The sequence below is a fragment of the Maniola jurtina genome, chromosome 4, assembly GCF_905333055.1.
Source record: "Maniola jurtina chromosome 4, ilManJurt1.1, whole genome shotgun sequence".
Lineage (NCBI taxonomy): Eukaryota > Metazoa > Arthropoda > Insecta > Lepidoptera > Nymphalidae > Maniola > Maniola jurtina.
The window spans coordinates 11,835,792-11,854,348 of record NC_060032.1 but is presented as its reverse complement, the minus strand read 5'-3'; the positions used below and the strand labels follow the sequence as shown (position 1 = coordinate 11,854,348).

At 38.1% G+C, this 18,557-nt stretch overlaps 1 protein-coding gene across 12 annotated transcripts in view; it reads left to right on the top strand.

Moving 5' to 3' along the window:
- Positions 1 to 18,557, top strand: part of LOC123864915 — a 71,537-nt gene that overhangs the window by 36,790 nt on the left and 16,190 nt on the right. For 11 of the 12 annotated variants that reach the window (XR_006795862.1, XM_045905666.1, XM_045905665.1 and 8 more), the window contains 11 exons: positions 8,915 to 9,108; positions 11,230 to 11,401; positions 11,834 to 12,019; positions 12,281 to 12,533; positions 14,111 to 14,287; positions 14,675 to 14,833; positions 15,043 to 15,261; positions 16,001 to 16,114; positions 16,678 to 16,888; positions 17,141 to 17,294; positions 17,633 to 17,738. Coding sequence is in view for 11 of the 12 variants with exons in the window: in XM_045905666.1 (XP_045761622.1) it covers positions 8,915 to 9,108; positions 11,230 to 11,401; positions 11,834 to 12,019; positions 12,281 to 12,533; positions 14,111 to 14,287; positions 14,675 to 14,833; positions 15,043 to 15,261; positions 16,001 to 16,114; positions 16,678 to 16,888; positions 17,141 to 17,294; positions 17,633 to 17,738 (1,945 nt within the window). In the remaining variant the exon portion in view is untranslated. Of the gene's footprint in view, positions 1 to 8,914; positions 9,109 to 9,251; positions 9,328 to 11,229; positions 11,402 to 11,833; positions 12,020 to 12,280; positions 12,534 to 14,110; positions 14,288 to 14,674; positions 14,834 to 15,042; positions 15,262 to 16,000; positions 16,115 to 16,677; positions 16,889 to 17,140; positions 17,295 to 17,632; positions 17,739 to 18,557 lie in introns of those variants that run through there. The other variant, XM_045905672.1, reaches the window with a different exon arrangement.

The following is an 18,557-nucleotide window of genomic DNA, read 5'->3' as shown; positions in this document are numbered from 1 at the left end:
GCCTTTTTCTTTTATTTAACGAAATTTCACGGAAATGAAAGAAAAAACGACTTTGTTAAAACAGACACATGTATCGGATTTTAGAACTATTTGTGCCCTGCCCAGTGCCACTTCAGCTCCACAACCCGCATAACTATGTCAGTTACTCTGGTTCTCCTACGGATCTCTTCATTTCTGATTTGCTCACATAGAGAATTCAGCATAATAATGAATCATTGAATCTAAAAGTTTTTCCTATTAAAAACACCATTTTTAAACCCCGACCCAAAAAGAGGGGTGTTATAAGTTTGACGTATGTATCTGTGTATTTGTGTATCTGTATATCTGTCTGTGGCATCGTAGCTCCTAAACTAATGAACCGATTTTAATTTAGTTTTTTTTATTTGAAAGGTGGCTTGATCGAGAGTGTTCTTAGCTATAATCCAAGAAAATCGGTTCAGCTGTTTGAAAGTTATCAGCTCTTTTCTAGTTACTGTAACCTTCACTACGGGGGTGTAATAAATTTTTATTTACACTTGTTAATTTAGCTAAATCATTGAATCTAAAAGTCTATCCTATAAAAAACACAATTTTTACAGTAGTTTTATATATCCACTACAAAAGGCGTTACATGAACTCTACTAATCCCCATAAACCGGCCACCGGACTCATAAAACAGAAAAGTACCTGCTGGATCACGTTAAATTTACTGTTTGGCTTTCCTAAAGGTGGGTAATGAAAAGTGGTCCATTGATCTTGGAATATGTGATGTAATGAATGTGATACTTTATTGTTCTGTTTTTCTCATTGTTTCGTTTAGGTTTTGTGTTATTCAGAAATCGCGTAGATGTAGCTATGTACAAAATTAATATTCACTTTCTATTGCAGTTTATGTTTTAATACTTTTTTTATTTTTATATTTCAGTCATCAAAGATCTGTGTCATCATTGTCAACTATCGCATTTCCTCTTAGTATGAGAAGTGTTTAGGTCACAGTCGGCCACGCTGGTCTAGTGCGGATTGGCTTCACACACTTTACACACTTTTGAGAACATTCTAGAGAACTCTCGGTTTCCTCACGATGTTTTAATTCACCCTTAAAGCAAGTGATATTAATTAATTCCTTAAAACACACATAATTCCGAAAATTTAGAAATGCGTGCCCAGAATCGAACCCCCGATCTCCCGAATAGGAGGCCGATGTTTTAACCACTAGGCTATCACAGTGTTGTGCACCACCAATGAGAACATTCTGAGAAAAGACCCGTTCTCAGTAGTGAGACGGCGATGGGTTAGTGATAATGATGAAAGAACTATTAGATACTAGATGATGCCCGCGATTTTATCCACGTGGATTTAGGTTTTTTTTAATCCTTTGGGAATTCTTTGGTTTTCTAGGATAAAAAGGTTCCTATGTCAATCTCCGGGATGCAATAGCACCTCTGCTCCTTTCATATTAATCGGTTGATGAATGGATGGGTCTTTAAGAATCCCGTAGGAACTCCTGGATTATTCGTCCCCGGTATGTAAGCTAATTCAGTACCAAACGTCAAAATCGGTTAAACTGTTGGGCCGTGAAAGGCTAGCAGACGGACAGACAGGCACACTTTCTCATTTATAATATTAAAAGTATGGATCCCTGTAGTCTTCACGCTGGTAAATATATTATAGGAAAAACATTTAGAATGGTTTTACATCCAGTAGTGGAGGCGAATAAATAGCTTAGAACCATCTTAGAGCCAATAAAACGACCACCCGTAAAACCCAATTGTAGTATTGGATTACATTGAATCTACGGGTAGACGAAGATTTGCGGAGTTTATATCCGAACCACGCTCAGAGCGATGAATCTTTTTATTGGGGCATTAAAGTTAGGTTTTTGGATGTTCAATAACCTTAATGAATAATTTAATGCTCGGGTCCCTTTAAGGTTAACGTCAATGCCTAACAACGCCATAATTACTATTGCGATAATAAACGTGTTAAACTGAGTGGCTACACTTGAACGGTTAACAGGGCTCTCTCCGTCACTTACTCCATACAATCGTAGTTCTAATTTCATTTGAATATTAAGCAACAAAAGTCCATGAAATTTTGCAGACATATTCTAGAAACTAATATTTGTGCCTGTGGTGTTTTAGATTTTTCTAAAAATATGTACTTTTAAAATTACAGGGGCTCAAAGATTTGTATGTGTATTTTGAGACCGCGTAACTTTGAAACCGAATATTTTAACAGAAATCTGGAAAACCACAGGCATAGATATTAGTTTCTAGAATATGTCTGCAAAATTTGATGGACTTTGGTTGCTTAATATTCAAATGAAATTGGAACTACGTTTGTATGGAGCGAGTGACGGAGAGGGAGGGGTCTCTTAACGTCTTGCCAATGGGTTGCGGTTAAAATTGTCCTTATCGCTAAAATAGCGGTCTCTTCCAGGCAAGCTTTGAGGATATACTTAATAAAAATATTGAAGAAAGCGGGAGGGGTATAAATAAACATAATATATGTATATATTCAGTGTTATATTTAAAAAAGTTTATTTTATTTCATAAAAAGCTTCTCTAGTTCTGTTTCTTGATAAGCTTAGGGACCCACTTCTGACTACAGCAGCAAACTAATTGGGAGACTTTACTATAAGCCGTATTATTGAAGCCAAGTAGAGTACATGTTCTGCAACATTCAGCCCTATGTATACAGATTAATTGGCTTCTTGCATCACTATCGATACAAGTTACCCCATTAATAGCTGTGATTAACGTTCAGTCAACTTCTCTGTAGAACGTTTTGAGGATTATGTGTAATAAATAGCCCTTTAACTAAGATTTTCCTATACAAGTGTAAATTAATTTATAACACCCCCGACAAGTGGTGGTTACAGTAACTAGAAAAGAGCTGATAACTTTCAAAAGGCTGAACCGATTTTCTTGGATTATAGCTAAGAACACTCTCAATCAAGCCACCTTTCAAAGAAAAAAATCTAAATTGAAATCGGTTTATTAGTTTAGGAGCTACGATGCCACAGACAGATACACACGTCAAACTAATAACACCCCCTCTTTTTTTGGGTTAAAAAGTACCTGCATTAATTGAGCTAGTTGTCAAACTTATAATACCCCTCTTTTGGGGTTAAAAAGTACCTATACATTAGCTAGTTTACTATTACACTCATAATGATACAACCCATCGCCAGCTCACTACTGAACGCAGGTTGAGGTTAACCTCTCAGAATTTGAAGGGTTTGGCCATAATCTACCACGCTGGTCAAGTGCAAACTCAAAGCTCAAATCATTTATTCAAAGTAGGGTAGATACTATATTGCACTCCTTTGGCGGACTTTACACATTAGTGAACATTATGCAGAACTCTCGGGCAAGCAGACTACCTCACGATGTATCACGCACAAATCTGAAAGATTTTTTATTCAGATACAAGTTAGCCCTTGACTGCAATCTCACCTGGTGGTAAGTGATGATGCAGTCTAAGATGGAAGCGGGCTAACTGTGAACGGGTATGGCAATTCCCTTTGTTTCTTTTGGCATCGTACACGGCACGCCTTTGCCGGTTATACCCGCCCCGAATCGGAGGTCCTAACATCTAGGCTACCAGTGCGTTTTTGGTATTAACTAGTACCTTTTTACCTTAAATTTAGATCGTGAAAAAGGATTAAACAAATAATATGACCATGAAACGAAAACCTCTTGGCAGAGTTAAATAAGGGCTCTGGCTGAAAGTAGGCCGTGTCCTTAGTCACGCCTACAGACTACGTGGTGAAGTACAATACGACTCAGCAACTTTTTAGAACATCGGTATAGATATTTCACTAGATGTGGCGCTTCATAGTGACAACATTTTCCAAAAAACATCAGTGCTCGCACTCCTATCAATCGTAATTGTTTAAACGCAACCGTTTCTACAAACATAGATATATTAGAACAGACTTTAGGTACTAAAGTTACCTATACTTACTCAAATATGACAATATGAATTATGACATTTAGAATAATTAATTATTATCGCTCCAGGCAGTCGATTGCGGTAGAATGATAGCTACAATGTCATGATCGCAATCACCTCTGCTTGGTTAACGCTCGCTCACTATTGGCTACAATGCATTGTTGCAATAAGAATAGCAAAAATTCCGATTGTAATCATGATTGATGCAGGTTTTACGGAATCGAGCTACAGTTTAATTTAAAGCGGATTACGATTGACATGAGTGCGATCACCGATGTTAGTTGGAACATGTTTTACTGTGAAATGCCGCATCTAGTGGAAAATTTATATCGCTAACAATAACCTTGAGACTCTTGATACCACATTTCATTATGAATATAGGGGTTTTTTTGGATCTTTTATGACGCTTCTCTTATTTTTAAGGTTCCGTACCTCAAAAGGAAAACGGAACCCTTATAGGATCACTTTGTTGTCTGTCTGTCTTTCTGTCTGTCTTTCCGTCCGTCCGTCCGTCGTGTCTGTCAAGAAACCTGTAGGGTACTTCCCGTTGACCTAGAATCATGAAATTTGGCAGGTAGGTAGGTCTTATAGCACAAGTACTTGATAATGCACTCTCAATGATATGAATCACTTTCATAAAGTAGGTAGGTATATATAAAAAAATACTCCTATCAATATATCGGTTTAAAGAAAATTTATTCTCAAAAAGAATTTCACTTACATTAAGATTCAGTACTTACACAGACGCATGCATTTACAATTTTAATTTTAGATTTTACGATAATATATTTTAAACTGTGTCTACGTAATTAACTATTTACAATACTTTTGGTTAACTTAATAACTAAACCAATTATCAATTTTCCAAATATATTATCTACGTATCTACAATTTGGCTTTTACGTACTGTCTAATGCCTTTTTAATTAACGCTTACATCTGAAATTTCAAATTAATAATTAATTAATTTAAAGTAGGTAAGATAATATAATCTATAAAAGTGCAACATCATGTTATTAAAGATAGCCCCCACAAGTCTTTCAGAAGTTAATCTTGACCTAAAAACCTCATATAAGGCGCTTGAACATGAAGTAGATATAAAGTATAAAGAACAAACTAGGGCATGCCCTTAATGATGCTCTCATCGCTAACTTTTCAATATTTACAATACTTACGGTTGCTTTAAAATAATTAATTTAATTTTAGAGTCGTAGAAATATAGATTCGTTCGTTATTTTATAAAAGCTGAAAGTTTCTCTGCGTATTGTCCCCAATACAAGGAAGAACGATAGGAAAATACAAGGAGGAACAGTGTCATTCATGACAATGTGTGCCAGATCCTTTCAGAATCCAGAAGGGGGGGATAAAACCCCTCCGAAATTCCTGGCTACGGCCTTGCCTATTAGATCACAGCATGGTGTTATTCTGGTGGGTGGCGGTAATCACTGAACATCAGGCGACCCGCTTGCCCATTTAGTCGTTATATTTATTTTAAAAAGTACCTACATATCTCTTTTCTATTGCATTGTTCAAACAACTAGAAACTTCGAGAATGAAAATGAAAAAGGGGAGTCATGAATTGGTTTGATAACACAAACAAAAGTATCCGAACCGTGTGATATTATGGCAACAGACAATTTTTGGATCAACGCCAAGATTCTCCTTTTGTATAATTTTCCTTCGATCGGACTCTTTATATACTTTGTTTACTACATAGAAGGAATATGATATATTGGAAATTTTGCGTATTTACCTAAATTATTATACTAGCTTATACCTCGACTTCGCTTGACTGGAATTTTTAAAAATAGGTGAGGGGTTCAATTTCTAAATCCTGACATAATTCTTAATCATTATTGACCGATAAAACCTTGATAAGTGACGAACTTTCAATGAAATTTCATCCCATATTTAGGGGTGGAATTTCCAAAACATAGGCTCATTATAAAAAAAACTTATTGGCAAAATTTCAAGTTTCGGTTTAGGCTGTGCGTTGATAGATCATTCAGTCCATTTCAGTCAATCAGAACAAGTCTTTTTATATGGATACTTGGTTTAAAAAAAATATCTACTAAACGTATTGACCTCCATTATAATATCAAATATTTATGTCACGTATTAATTAAAAAAATTATTCCAACTTTATCCTAATTTCATTCTCTTTCACAAAAGTTAATGTTCTATTGATTAATTATTTCCGGTGACTATTTCCTTCGATACACTGACAATATCATTGGGCCTAGCGTTAGTGCTAATCTAATTTTAAAAATTGAGTTTCTTGACCTTATGAGTCTGCTAAAATAAAGTTCAATGTTTTAATAGATCGAAAGCTATCCAAAGTATCGGGATGTCATTCGTTTCCCAAACCGTTGCTGGTTTGAGTCAGGCCCGACGCGAGGAGCCTCCGCCGCGGCAACATTGCTCCCACCAACACGCACATCGCAACACGCACCTTAGCAGAAAGAATAGCCTACCAGAATGGGACCCTCCGGAACCCAGAGCGAGGAAAAATAGCCTTCCAGCGGATATCCTCGACAAAACTGACACCTCGTACACAGGCAGCTCGCCAATTCTCGAAGAAGAGTGACAACTATCGCCGTAAGTGACTCCCGCTTGGTGTCCCCCGTCACTCTAGTCCGCATTGAGAGCACTCCAGTGTCACGAGAAGGTGGAAAGGCTTTCTGGGACAGCCCTTTGCATGCTTAGAAGCTTTTGTGAAACCGTAGGGAAGCACGAACACCGTATAGATATGTGTATCGATGTTTAAGATAAGAGTTATGGTGAGATCGATGTTATGTTAAGCGATGGACATATTTGTATGAAATAAGCCCGAAATATTTCTGAAATAGAAGCCATGTAGCAAGAAACCATTTTGGAATGTTATAAATAATCTCTAAATGATATACCGAGGCAATTACTTGGTAACGAAATTCAAGACACGTTCGCGTCGTTACATTTATGATTCGCATTTATTACATGATACTTTAAGTTCAAAGCGATTGAAACTAGAATACATCCTGCATTTAACTGTGTGTCCACATCGGGCTGAATTAAGGAAAAACGAGGAGCGATAATAACTGCGATTGAATAAGCAGAGTGATTGCTTCGGGCAATATATGGAAGTGGACGCATTGCTTTAAAATTAGACCAGAGTAGTTACATTTGCAACATTGCAATGGGTATCTATCTACCTAAAGTTCTTACTGGAGAAAAAATAAATCAGTAGCATTCGCAATCTGATGTAACCAAAAGTTTATCAGAAAAACATATTGTAAGACTCCATTCGTAACTTAAGTATACAAACAAAACTTGGCGCAGCGTACTTGGCAAGGACATAGTAATTATAGAAACCTAAGGAGCAAGGTCACGTAAACTTTCACCTTCAAGTGTTGTGAGCGATTGAAACATGCAAAGCATTTTGTTCTAAACAAGTGAAAGTTGTGGAGAAATATCGATTGTTGAGGTCGCTGTACATATGAATATGCATAATTTAAACTAGCTATGAGCATTTCAGCCTATTATACTGACTGTGCAAAACGTCACATTCCTGAAACTCTTTGGTCGAGTTATATAAGTTTTTATAAACAACACGTTTATTTCTTTTAAAATATGAGAGATTTTTGTAAAAATATATTTGTAATTTCTTGAACAAAACTAATAAAGTAAAGTTTATCTTACCCCTTATAATTTGAGAAGTGATTTCAAAACTTTCTGATTAAAAGACAACACCAATATTACGCAAGGACACGCCAGAAGAAAAAATAACTGAACTTTCAAATAACACCACCACCATATCAAGAGGAAACCACATATTATTGAAGTTAATGCATCAATATAATAAAAGGAAAGGATTTTAAAAAGTTGATTATCATCATAGTAAAAGTGACTCAAATGAGCCAGCTTAATATGCCAGTGGAATTTGACCTACTTTAACAACAATGAAGTAAATCCAAATTCATGCAAGTATTTGGGACCTATCCGTACATTATGATAATGTAACTCCGAAGAGTCACTGTGACGCCTTCATATTTTATTCATCGTCTATTCATCTAATTACATTCATGGAAGGTGAATTGAGGTCTTTCTTCTATGTATTTTTCGTTTAGGTTACCTGTATTAGAAAGTTGATGTGTGTGATATTATTTTGATGATAATCTACTGTTATAATTTTATATTCTACTCTGATCTTTTATTAGATACGTCTTGTATATATGTATTTTTTTTTCTTATCTCATTCTTCCTAATTTCTTTCAGGCATTTTTGCAAATGTCTTTTATATGTTTCTTTTAATATTACGTTTTGTTATTTACAATAATTATAATATACATTAAAATCTTTTTCTCTATCATATTACTGTGAGACCGGGTTTCTATGGTAGAGGGAAGCCAAATTCTCATTCCCAAGATTAGAGTTGGAAGGAAGAATTGAAGGCAAAAAGGCTTCACATAGCCAACGATGCAAGTGGTTGGGCGATATAAGGGTAGGTAAAAGGCTTAGTTAGTTACCCGAAGTTAGAAGAGGTGGCTTTAGATAGAGAAGTTTTTTCATATAATGATCGCCAAACTTCGTTTCGATACAGGCACGCAATGATGATGAATATTGTCACATGCTAGTTTTTAGGGTTCCGTGTCTCGAGAGAAAAAAAGGAACCCTTATAGGATCACTTCGTTGTCTGTCGGTCTGTCTGCCGTGTCTGTCAAGACCCGTTAAGGGAATCAAAACCAATAAGGTACTGCCAGTTGACCTAGAATCGTGAAAGGCAGGTAGCACTGTCTTATAGCACATGTAAAGAAAAAATCCGAAAACATTGAAATTCTGGTGCTGTCACAAAAAAAAGTGTTTTTTCTTGTACGGAACCCTTCGTGTGTGAGTCCGACTCGTACTTCGCCAGTTTTTTATTGTAATTGGCTGAAACCGTTGAAATTCTGTCAAGAGAACATCATTTTACAATACTAATCAAGTTTTCTCCTTTGTTTCAGGCGGAGCGAGTTTCTAGGATGCGTCTCGTTTCCGTTGAAAGATGCGATTAAAAGCGACATTTCCGGCACGTACTTCCTGCAGCAGGGGCGCCAGAGCGCGGCGCAGGACGGGCGCGTGACCGAGCGGTGCAAGATGGCCACTGACAACACTGAGACTAGCACCAATGAGGGCGCCAAAGAAAGTTCTGACAAAGGTAATTTTTAGGTTTCTGTTCTCAAAGGGTGCCAAACGGAACCCTGTTACTAAGCCACCGCTGTCCGTCCATCTGTCTGTCAGCGACATTTCCGGCACGTACTTCCTGCAGCAGGGGCACCAGAGCTCGGCGCAGGACGCGTGACCGAGCGGCGCAAGATGTCCACTGACAACACTGAGACTAGCACCAATGAGGGCGCCAAAGAAAGTTCTGACAAAGGTAATTTTTAGGTTTCTGTACTCAAAGGGTGCCAAACGGAACCCTGTTACTAAGCCACCGATGTCCGTCCATCTGTCTGTCAGCGACATTTCCGGCACGCACTTCCTGCAGCAGGGGCACCAGAGCTCGGTGCAGGACGCGTGACCGAGCGGCGCAAGATGCCACTGACAACACTGAAACTAGCACCAATAAGGGCACCAAAGAAAGTTCTGACAAAGGTAATTTTTAGGTTTCTGTACTCAAAGGGTGCCAAACGGAACCCTGTTACTAAGCCACCGATGTCCGTCCATCTGTCTGTCAGCGACATTTCCGGCACGCATTTCCTGCAGCAAGGCACCAGAGCTCGGTGCAGGACGCGTGACCGAGCGGCGCAAGATGCCACTGACAACACTGAAACTAGCACCAATAAGGGCACCAAAGAAAGTTCTGACAAAGGTAATTTTTAGGTTTCTGTTCTCAAAGGGTGCCAAACGGAACCCTGTTACTAAGCCACCGCTATCCGTCCATCTGTCTGTCAGCGACATTTCCGGCACGTACTTCCTGCAGCAGGGGCACCAGAGCTCGGCGCAGGACGCGTGACCGAGCGGCGCAAGATGTCCACTGATAACACTGAAACTATCACCAATGACGGTCCCAAAGAAAGTTCTGACAAAGGTAATTTTTGGGTTTCCTTACTCGTGGGGTCCCATCGGGACGCTGTTACTAAGCCTCCGCTGTCCGGCCGGCCGTCTGTCTGTCACCGACATTTCCGGCACGTACTTCCTCCAGTATGGGTGCCAGAGCGCGGCGCAGGACGGGCGCGTGACCGAGCGGCGCATGATGGCCACTGACAACACTGAAACTAGCACCAACGAGAGCGCCAAAGAAAGTTCTTACAAAGGTAATTGTAAGGTTTCCGTACTCGAAGGGTGCCAAAAAGGACCCTGTTACTAAGCCTCCGTTGTCCGTCCGTTCATCCGTCCGTCCGTCCGTCTGTCTGTCAGAGGGCTGTAGATACCTCGTGAACTCTAATAAATAGACAGTTGCAATTACCGCTATTATAACAATAGATAATAAAAATTCAAAATAGCCGCCACAAAAATGAAAAATAAAATAAATTTTAAAAAAGATTTTTCAAAACTCTACATTTTAATTTATTCTAATTTTTAAACTAAGAAATGTTCAGTGTACTCTTGGCATCATTCTGAATTCAGAATTCAACAAGTTTTTACTGCTTCCATTTAATGATGAATAATTCGCGATAATGAAGCGAGTGCTGTGAAAAATGTCTTCCCACTTTCATAAATTTATATGGCGTCATTTGAAAACTCTTTCAATTTATTTCATGTTCTAGTGATCATCACAAGCTTTTTATTAGTAGTTTTTTATTTTTTAGTATTTTGTCATTCCGTCGAAATTGGTGACTTATTTTCAACTGCCTCACGAGTAGTTTGGATGACAATAATAGTAATATTGGTACCATTAAGCGTCTCTGATGCTGGAGATTTATATTCATCATCATCATTATCAACCGAGACATCCACTACTGCTCATAGCTTTCTTGCACTTCTGCACGCCACGTTCTTTCACCACCTGGATTCAGTTGCTCCCAGCGACTCGTTTGATATCGTTTGCCCAACTATTGAGGGCTCTTCCAACGCTGTGCTTTCCTGTGCGGGGTGCGAGATCATCATTGGAACCCATTCAGCTATGTTGGTTACTTTGGATCTCCCCATTTCTGATTTCATCACCTTGAGAATCTGCAAACATAGCTCTCTCTATCGCCCTAAATGAATGAATAAAATATGCTATGTGAAGGTACACAAAAAGAGAAATGCAAATATGCAAAATAAAATAAACTTAAAAATAACAATCAGCTAGAGGCGTATTACATTTTATTAAACACTTTAATTTTTTATTCAGGCGTAGCATCCAACGGCCCATCAACAAATCAAGCTCAAGTAGCAGCAGCGTTGCAACGTGAGGCAGATGAGCACCTGTTCCTGAGATACCTGGAGCTCGACCCTCCTGAGGACCCCGCTGCACCGCGCCGGGCGCAGCGAAATGGAAGAACACCATTTACGACTACTAGAAAGTAAGTAATCATCATCAACCACCATCCAAGTATCATACTGCATGGCATCGTCAAGATCTACATCCGTACGTAGTTGAAATTCCTCGGACACGTACGAAGCGATTTGCTTCCTCGTTTCTAATCCGAACCGCTATGTGGAACGCCCTCCCGGCATCAGTTTTCCCTCCCACTTTTAATGTGGGTACCTTCAAGTCAAGAGTATTCACTCTTGACTTCAACAACTTAGGCAACTTCTAGCCAAGCGCGCTCCATCTTAGGCTGCATTGCACTTGCTAGCAGGTCTGATTGCAGCCAAACGCTAGTCTGTAAATTAAAAAAAAATACCCTATCACCAGCTCACTAATGAGCTTGATCTCCCCTCGGAATGAGGGCATCTTTGTTTCGTTGGGTGTTTTCTGAATTAACTGGAAATATTGGAAATCTTCTCCCCAGGTTAGTAAGAGCGATGAGTGGTGGTTTCGGTTTCACGGTCGTCTGGACTCGCCCTCCCAAAGTAGAACGAGTAGCAGCGGGAGGATCAGCAGAAAAAGCTGGTCTTCGCGCTGGTGACTACATCGTGTTTGTTGGTAACAAGAACGTAGTTACTGCTTCAGAGGAAGAAGTCCGGAATCTTGTCAAGTGAGTGTACGATTTAAACTTTTCAAACATTTTCTTCTTGATGACTTATTTTGATGGATTTGTCTGAATCTCTAGCTGATTTATTTACTGGATTGTCAGCACTAGGTCAACTAGGTTCATTTTTTAAAATAACCACTAGTTTTTACTTTTAACTACGTTTTAGAAACACTGTGTTAAATTAAATTTTGCATAGATTGGATTGCTTTCATTCGTAATGTTTCGGAATATATTTTTAATTTTTCCTTTATTATCTGATTCTAGAGCAGCAGGACAGACCTTGAACTTAGAGACCTTCAGACGCGTGCCACAAAACGGTGTTGGAGTTAAGCCACGCCTTACTCAAGTCACTATACCGGCACCAGAATCAACACCGCCTCCAGCTCCAAGATCCCCAAGGGCTGCGGCCTTAGCCTCCCCTGCAGCAGCCGCCAGGCCTCCAACGGCCTGTTCCTCTACCAGTCAGTCTCTGGATAGACGCAAGCTACACCTGCCCCAAGTTACATTTTCAAAGGAGGTCGGTAATGGCATCATAGTCTAGTTTAGTTTTGGCTCTTCAAAATTTTCACTGATGGTTGGACGAGATAGGTTGACTAAAATTAAACTCATTACTATTATTTCATCGGTGACTTGTAATTATTGTTTCGAGATTTAATCCACAATTATTAAAAAAAAAAACTAGTATATTCAGCAATTTTAGAATGTTTGAGTAATTTTAAAAAGAAAATCTATGCTCGTTCCGACCAATAATTAATTTTTGAATTGAATTCATACTAGTCATCTATTGAAATTTTGTAAAGATTTTCTAAATTTATGGTCAAAATTCGAATTTTTAGACAACTGGTGCTAGTGTTGATGTAGTTTGATCTGTTAGTCGTAGATAATAATGGAATATAATTATCCGTAGCGTCTTAATTTTTAAGAGTGTGATTGTTTTATATTTTTATTTTTCCTTATCTGTTACAATCATGTACAGTTTTTATAGCTACTGTTATTTTTTGTAGATATCATTAGAGTAACAAGAACTTCACAATACATTCCAATATGATTTAAATTTGCTTAATTTAGTTTGTCTTGATGCGTGTACAGAATTTTAGTTTTATCACAGAGTGGTTTAAAAGCTAAATGGTCATTATAATTAGTTTTAGCTACATCCTTAGCTATTTTATTCTAATTATTATGATCAATATAAAGCGATTTATGAACTAAAGGGGAATCGTTACGTTTAAGATTGCTGTTTTTTGTTAATATTTATTTTGTTAACAGTTTTTATTTATTTTGTCTTAGCCGGTCGTGTGTTATTTTGAATTTCGTGTAGCTATTGTCTTTTTAGATTTAGGTTTTGTGTTACTGTATTATTTTGTTTATTACGTATAAACACATTTTTAATTTTGTGTCTTATTTTATTTTCATTATTCATGAAAATTTTGGTTCCTGTTATGATTATTTCGTTTCTTTTCTAATTTATGTTTCTTAATATTAAGCGCAAATAAATTTATTGCTTATTCTTAATTATTTGGTTTGTTTTATTTTCGTTCCTGCACCTGCCCTTTACCCACATTATTTTATCCTGAATTTTATCATCATTTTATGTAAGTGTTTGTCTCATTCACACTTTTATCATGCAGAAGACAATTTCTTAGATATTTAAGTAATAATAATTAGATTATAATGAGGTACATAGATAATGCAATTGCGTATCTTCAAACTAAAAAACTTGCACTTTAAAAAGGCTATCGGACTTCGTCTGTGTTGGTGTTGGCTGGCGGGCGTGCTCTGCCTTTTTGGAGTGTTTTTTTTTTTGTTAAAACTGACTGGAAAGTGCTCTAAGGGGGTGCCGTGCGTATGTCGGCGAGCGCCGGCACAGACGGGGTCCTTACTTGTATAGTTTAACTAACTTGTTACAAACTACATACTACAAACTTGACATTAGCTAATCTTTGTAAAGCCAGACGAGAGAGAGAGAAAGGCTATCAAATATAAGGAACACCAATGAAGGGCCACAAATTATAGCTATCAGCACATATATAAAATAATTTTAACTGAGCTTATAACCAACAATAGTGGTCAATTTTGTTACTGGAATTTCCACAGACCACAGGCCTAGCAACTGATGGAAGGAAAAGAGCACTTCTTGCCCTAGTAGCAAGGGAACAGCATTATGCAACCTGCCTGCAATTTGGTCTTGTCCGATTCGTCTCACCCTTAGCTGAAAGAGCAGACCTCATTGCTCCAAGCGACCACCAGTTATTGTTTCAAAATATTGAAGAGGTAGGTTTCTGAATAAAAAGAAATAACTTTCAGTAAATATACCTAAATATTTTAGTTAAACATAATTCTTGCTCATAAAAATTTACTTACTTTTGAATGATTCCCAAATTTTCCACCTAGTCTTTCTACAACTTTTAAATAAAAAGTATTTTGGAATACTGTGGACTAATTTAATATCAGACAAAAATGTATTCGATTTTAGTACTGACTATTGCTTTATTGTTTGAAAGTCTTATCCTATCGACTTTCGTTATTAAAAGTTACAATCGAGGTCAAGGCAAGGTAAATGGTATTTTTAATTGAATTAATAATATAAAAGAACTGTTTTAAGTAAAAATAGGTCGTGATAGATATTAGTTCTAGAACTAAGCGTCAGATTATTTACAGATATTTAGGCTATCGGAGGATATTTTGGACCAAATAGTTCAAGACGATGGCGAAATACAGACGTCGACGGTTCTCGCTGTATACTTACAAAAGGCTCCTGTGTTCCTTAGTCTTTATAAGAAATATTGTCTGGGACTGAAAAGAGCTGATTGCGTATTGGTAAGTAATCTTGCTAAGAAACTTATAAATGAAATGCGTTTGCAAGTAATAAAATGTTAAACAGTTTTTTGACCAATATTACCAATAATATCGATTCGAAATCGATAGATCATCAACCATAGTCACGGTTCACATGCATTTAACCCAGCATCAGGATTGAAACCAATATTAGAAAGAATTTTGAAATGTATGTTTACTTTTTGCAACAGGTAAAAAAGTCAAAAGACCCCAGCGGGGCGTTCTCAAGGTTCTGCACTAGTCCCCCAATTCCAAGAAGAAGGCCAGATATTACGTCATTAGTCCACAAACCACTCGAGCAATTTCGGGAACTCCTTAGATTAATGAGAGCAGCGGCTAGTTGTAGTGGGTCAGGGCCTTACGACCAACTTGAAAAGAAGCAACTTCAAGTTATTGTGGAACAGTTGCAGGTAAAAAGCGACAATCACTATTACAATCTGAAAAATTCTTGATAAATTGCTGAATAACTTCGACAAACTAACTGAGCCTAAGTTGATTTGACATGCTATCGCATGTCTTATGGTTTTGAAGGTTAAAATTTTAGATCAGAGTTGAACTCTGATCTAAAAGATCTTACCATTTTGACGTGAATAGCGTTCAAGTTCTTAAAACATTTCATCTTCACAGCTGTATCTAAGATGACTTACTGGACGCAGTTTAATACATTTCACAATGAAAAATAAGATAAGATCATATATCTACTGATAAAAATGTAAAATTATGCCTTTCTTGTAAACTTTACACTTTTTATTGACAGAGCTTATATGTAAAAAAATTGCGCTTGAAGACAAATTATGCTTTAAAAGCAATGACGAGGTCTAAGTTGAAGCATGCTTACCTAGAAGATGATGTCTATTCACTCTTGCTTTCAAGGTATTTAAGTTATATGGGGCAGGAAACATGGACGCCATCAGGGCATTCCACACCTTAGCGGTTCGTATCAGAAACGTTGAGCAAAAACGTTTCGTGCCAGTAGATTGGATGATGCCAAAGTTCAAGGTTCCTCACTATTCTGTAGTGTAATGGTGAAGGAGGAATATAAGGTTGTGAAGTTCCGAAGCACACTCTCCAAAATATATCCGATAAAAGATCGAAAATGTTCTTTTATAAAGATAGCGAATTTATGAAAATGTTCTTCGATAATTTCAGTGTGGTTACCAAGATGTGACAGCGGGATCAGGTTTGATGGGACTCGCTGGAGATGGAAAACCGTTGTTGTCTGTTGCCGACCTTGAAAGTCGACTCGTGTTCACTAGATGTAAGGTAACTATCAGAAATGCTAAAACAACTCAAACAACAACTATTTACCAAATCATGTGCTCTGAACCACACGTATTTTTCTTTGCGTTTTATTTAACTATTAGTCATTTGTATGGCGCATTTTGGAGCAATACCATAGAATACCATATTCAAAAATACTAATCATACTGGATTCGTTTTTTTTTATAGTAAAAATCTTTCCTGGGTTCACTTCATAATACTTTTAGCCTAGTTAGCCTATGACTTCCATCACCTGGCGGTAAGTGAGGATGCAGACTAAGATGGAAGCGGGCTAACGTACGCCTCATTGGTTTCTATGCGGCATCGTATCAGAACGCTAAATCGATTGGCGGCATAGTTTTGCCAGTACGTTGATAACTAGCCACGACCAGCCACGAGACCAGACCAGAGTCAACTTAGAAACTATTTTCCAAATAATCCTTGCCAAGAATCGAACAGTCTTCCTGTTTATAAGACCACAGTGCTCACCACATCACTAGGGAGATTGTCAATTGGCAATCATCATCACAACACAACAGGAGGCTAATAAGATTTTTCATTTGTAGCCATTCGTCTTAAGCACAGCAGGGAGGCAATGGATATTCGGCGGAGAACTGTCAAGAGTGGAAGGCAGAACAATCCGACCGTACTGGGCCTTACTGTTCTCAGATCTGCTGCTATTTGCCACAGTGTCAAGGGATCGAGTCCTCTTTGTAACAGAGGAGCCGGTCGCATTGGGGACGGTGTCAGAAGCTCAGTTCAATGTTAGGAAAAAAGGTAATTCCTTTTTCATTCACCTTCAAAGATATAATCAACTTTGAAATTGCTCTATGTATTATCTAGTAGGTAATTCATTTTATCGATGCTACTTGTTTAATTGTGTCTATTGTATTTTACATATTTTGTTGAATAATTTTCTAGACCACATAAAAACAATACAATAACCTAACCTAACCTAGTGTTTATTGACTTATTAATTTAATTTTTTTGGGAGATAGGAAAATTGTAAGTTGTTTTTTACTATTTCAGCGACTGAATTCCGGCTAATCTTGGGTCGAGCTGGTGGTGAAAGTCCGTTAGTGTCATGTGCTCCGCGGACACCAGCGCGCTCACGGCCCATCGTTTTAAGGGCGCCTTCCATTGACCTAAAGGCCGTGTGGCAGAGCTTACTGCAAAGACAAATGTAAATATTCCATCCTTACAGTACATTAAACAACATTAGAAGATCAAACCAATAACCAGACAATACATTTTCATCTTATATCTATAGATAAAATAAAGAAAAGCTCACACGGCTGGGTTTAATAACCTCGAGATTTTGCATATACCTAGAATTTCTCAATAATGCACACCTGGAAAGGATTTCCAGAAATTTTTCTTTAAAAAATCTGAATCCACACTAAGTCGCTAGCTGCAGCTACTTTCACTATAAGATTTTACTTTAGTACGAGAAGATTATTTACTGCAATCATTGTAAATGTAGAGCGTTTTAACGAGCGGTAATTTTTTTTTGTATTCCAGATATCGCGCACACACGATGTCAGGAACACCTCTTGGCTCACCGCTGGACTCGCCAGATCCACAGCTGACCTTCAGCCTGGCAACCCTCGATTCCCAACAGAGACAGGTATCCGGGTCCAGCATACAACGACATTCAAGCCTTGCCCTTCTGCCGGCAAGTTCCTACCGTTCGCACCTTAATATGCTCGTCGAAGAGCGCCCAGAAAAAGAAGTTCGAGTCAGTTTCGATGTTAGACCCAATTCTGCTTCTCCACAACCTCAACCATGCAGAGGACCTCTTAGCACAGTTTGGCGAACGGCGCCTACTCCCGAAACCCCTTCGGCGAACCTTTCGCCAGCTGACTCCCAAACATTCTCTTCACATTTTGTTTCCACATCAAGTATAGAAAGACACGAGGTACCCGCTTCTCCTAGCGCTCAACTTACTTCAGAAGGAGGCGAAGATTATTCTGAAATGACTCCTTATAAATGGGAATCCTTTGAAGCTGATCTAGCTCTGGCTGATTTAGATGTAGATCCCTCTTATAAACATGCGGTGGAGGAACGTATATTCTTACCGGAAGATCCTCTTCTGCCCCGCGTCGCACTACCAGAGAGACCAACTCCACCTGCCTATCTAGAGCTTTGATCCGCGGAGTCAGATCCGGATTTAGTAAATGCTTACTATCTCCGGATTTATGGTGAAAAGAGATAATATACAATCGCAGTATGTCTAAGGACTGCTTTACCTTTTGGATCGTTTAGGTCCCCTACTTCAAAATTATGTATAACTTTGAGAAATACCGCCAAATTGGCATTTTTAAATTGTGTAAATATATGAGACAAGACGTGTAAACTTTGTTGGATTGTTAAATTTGCTTATAGTTCAGAATTAAGATTAAGGTTGTGGCAAAAATTTTGAGAGACATTTTGAAACATTAACAGT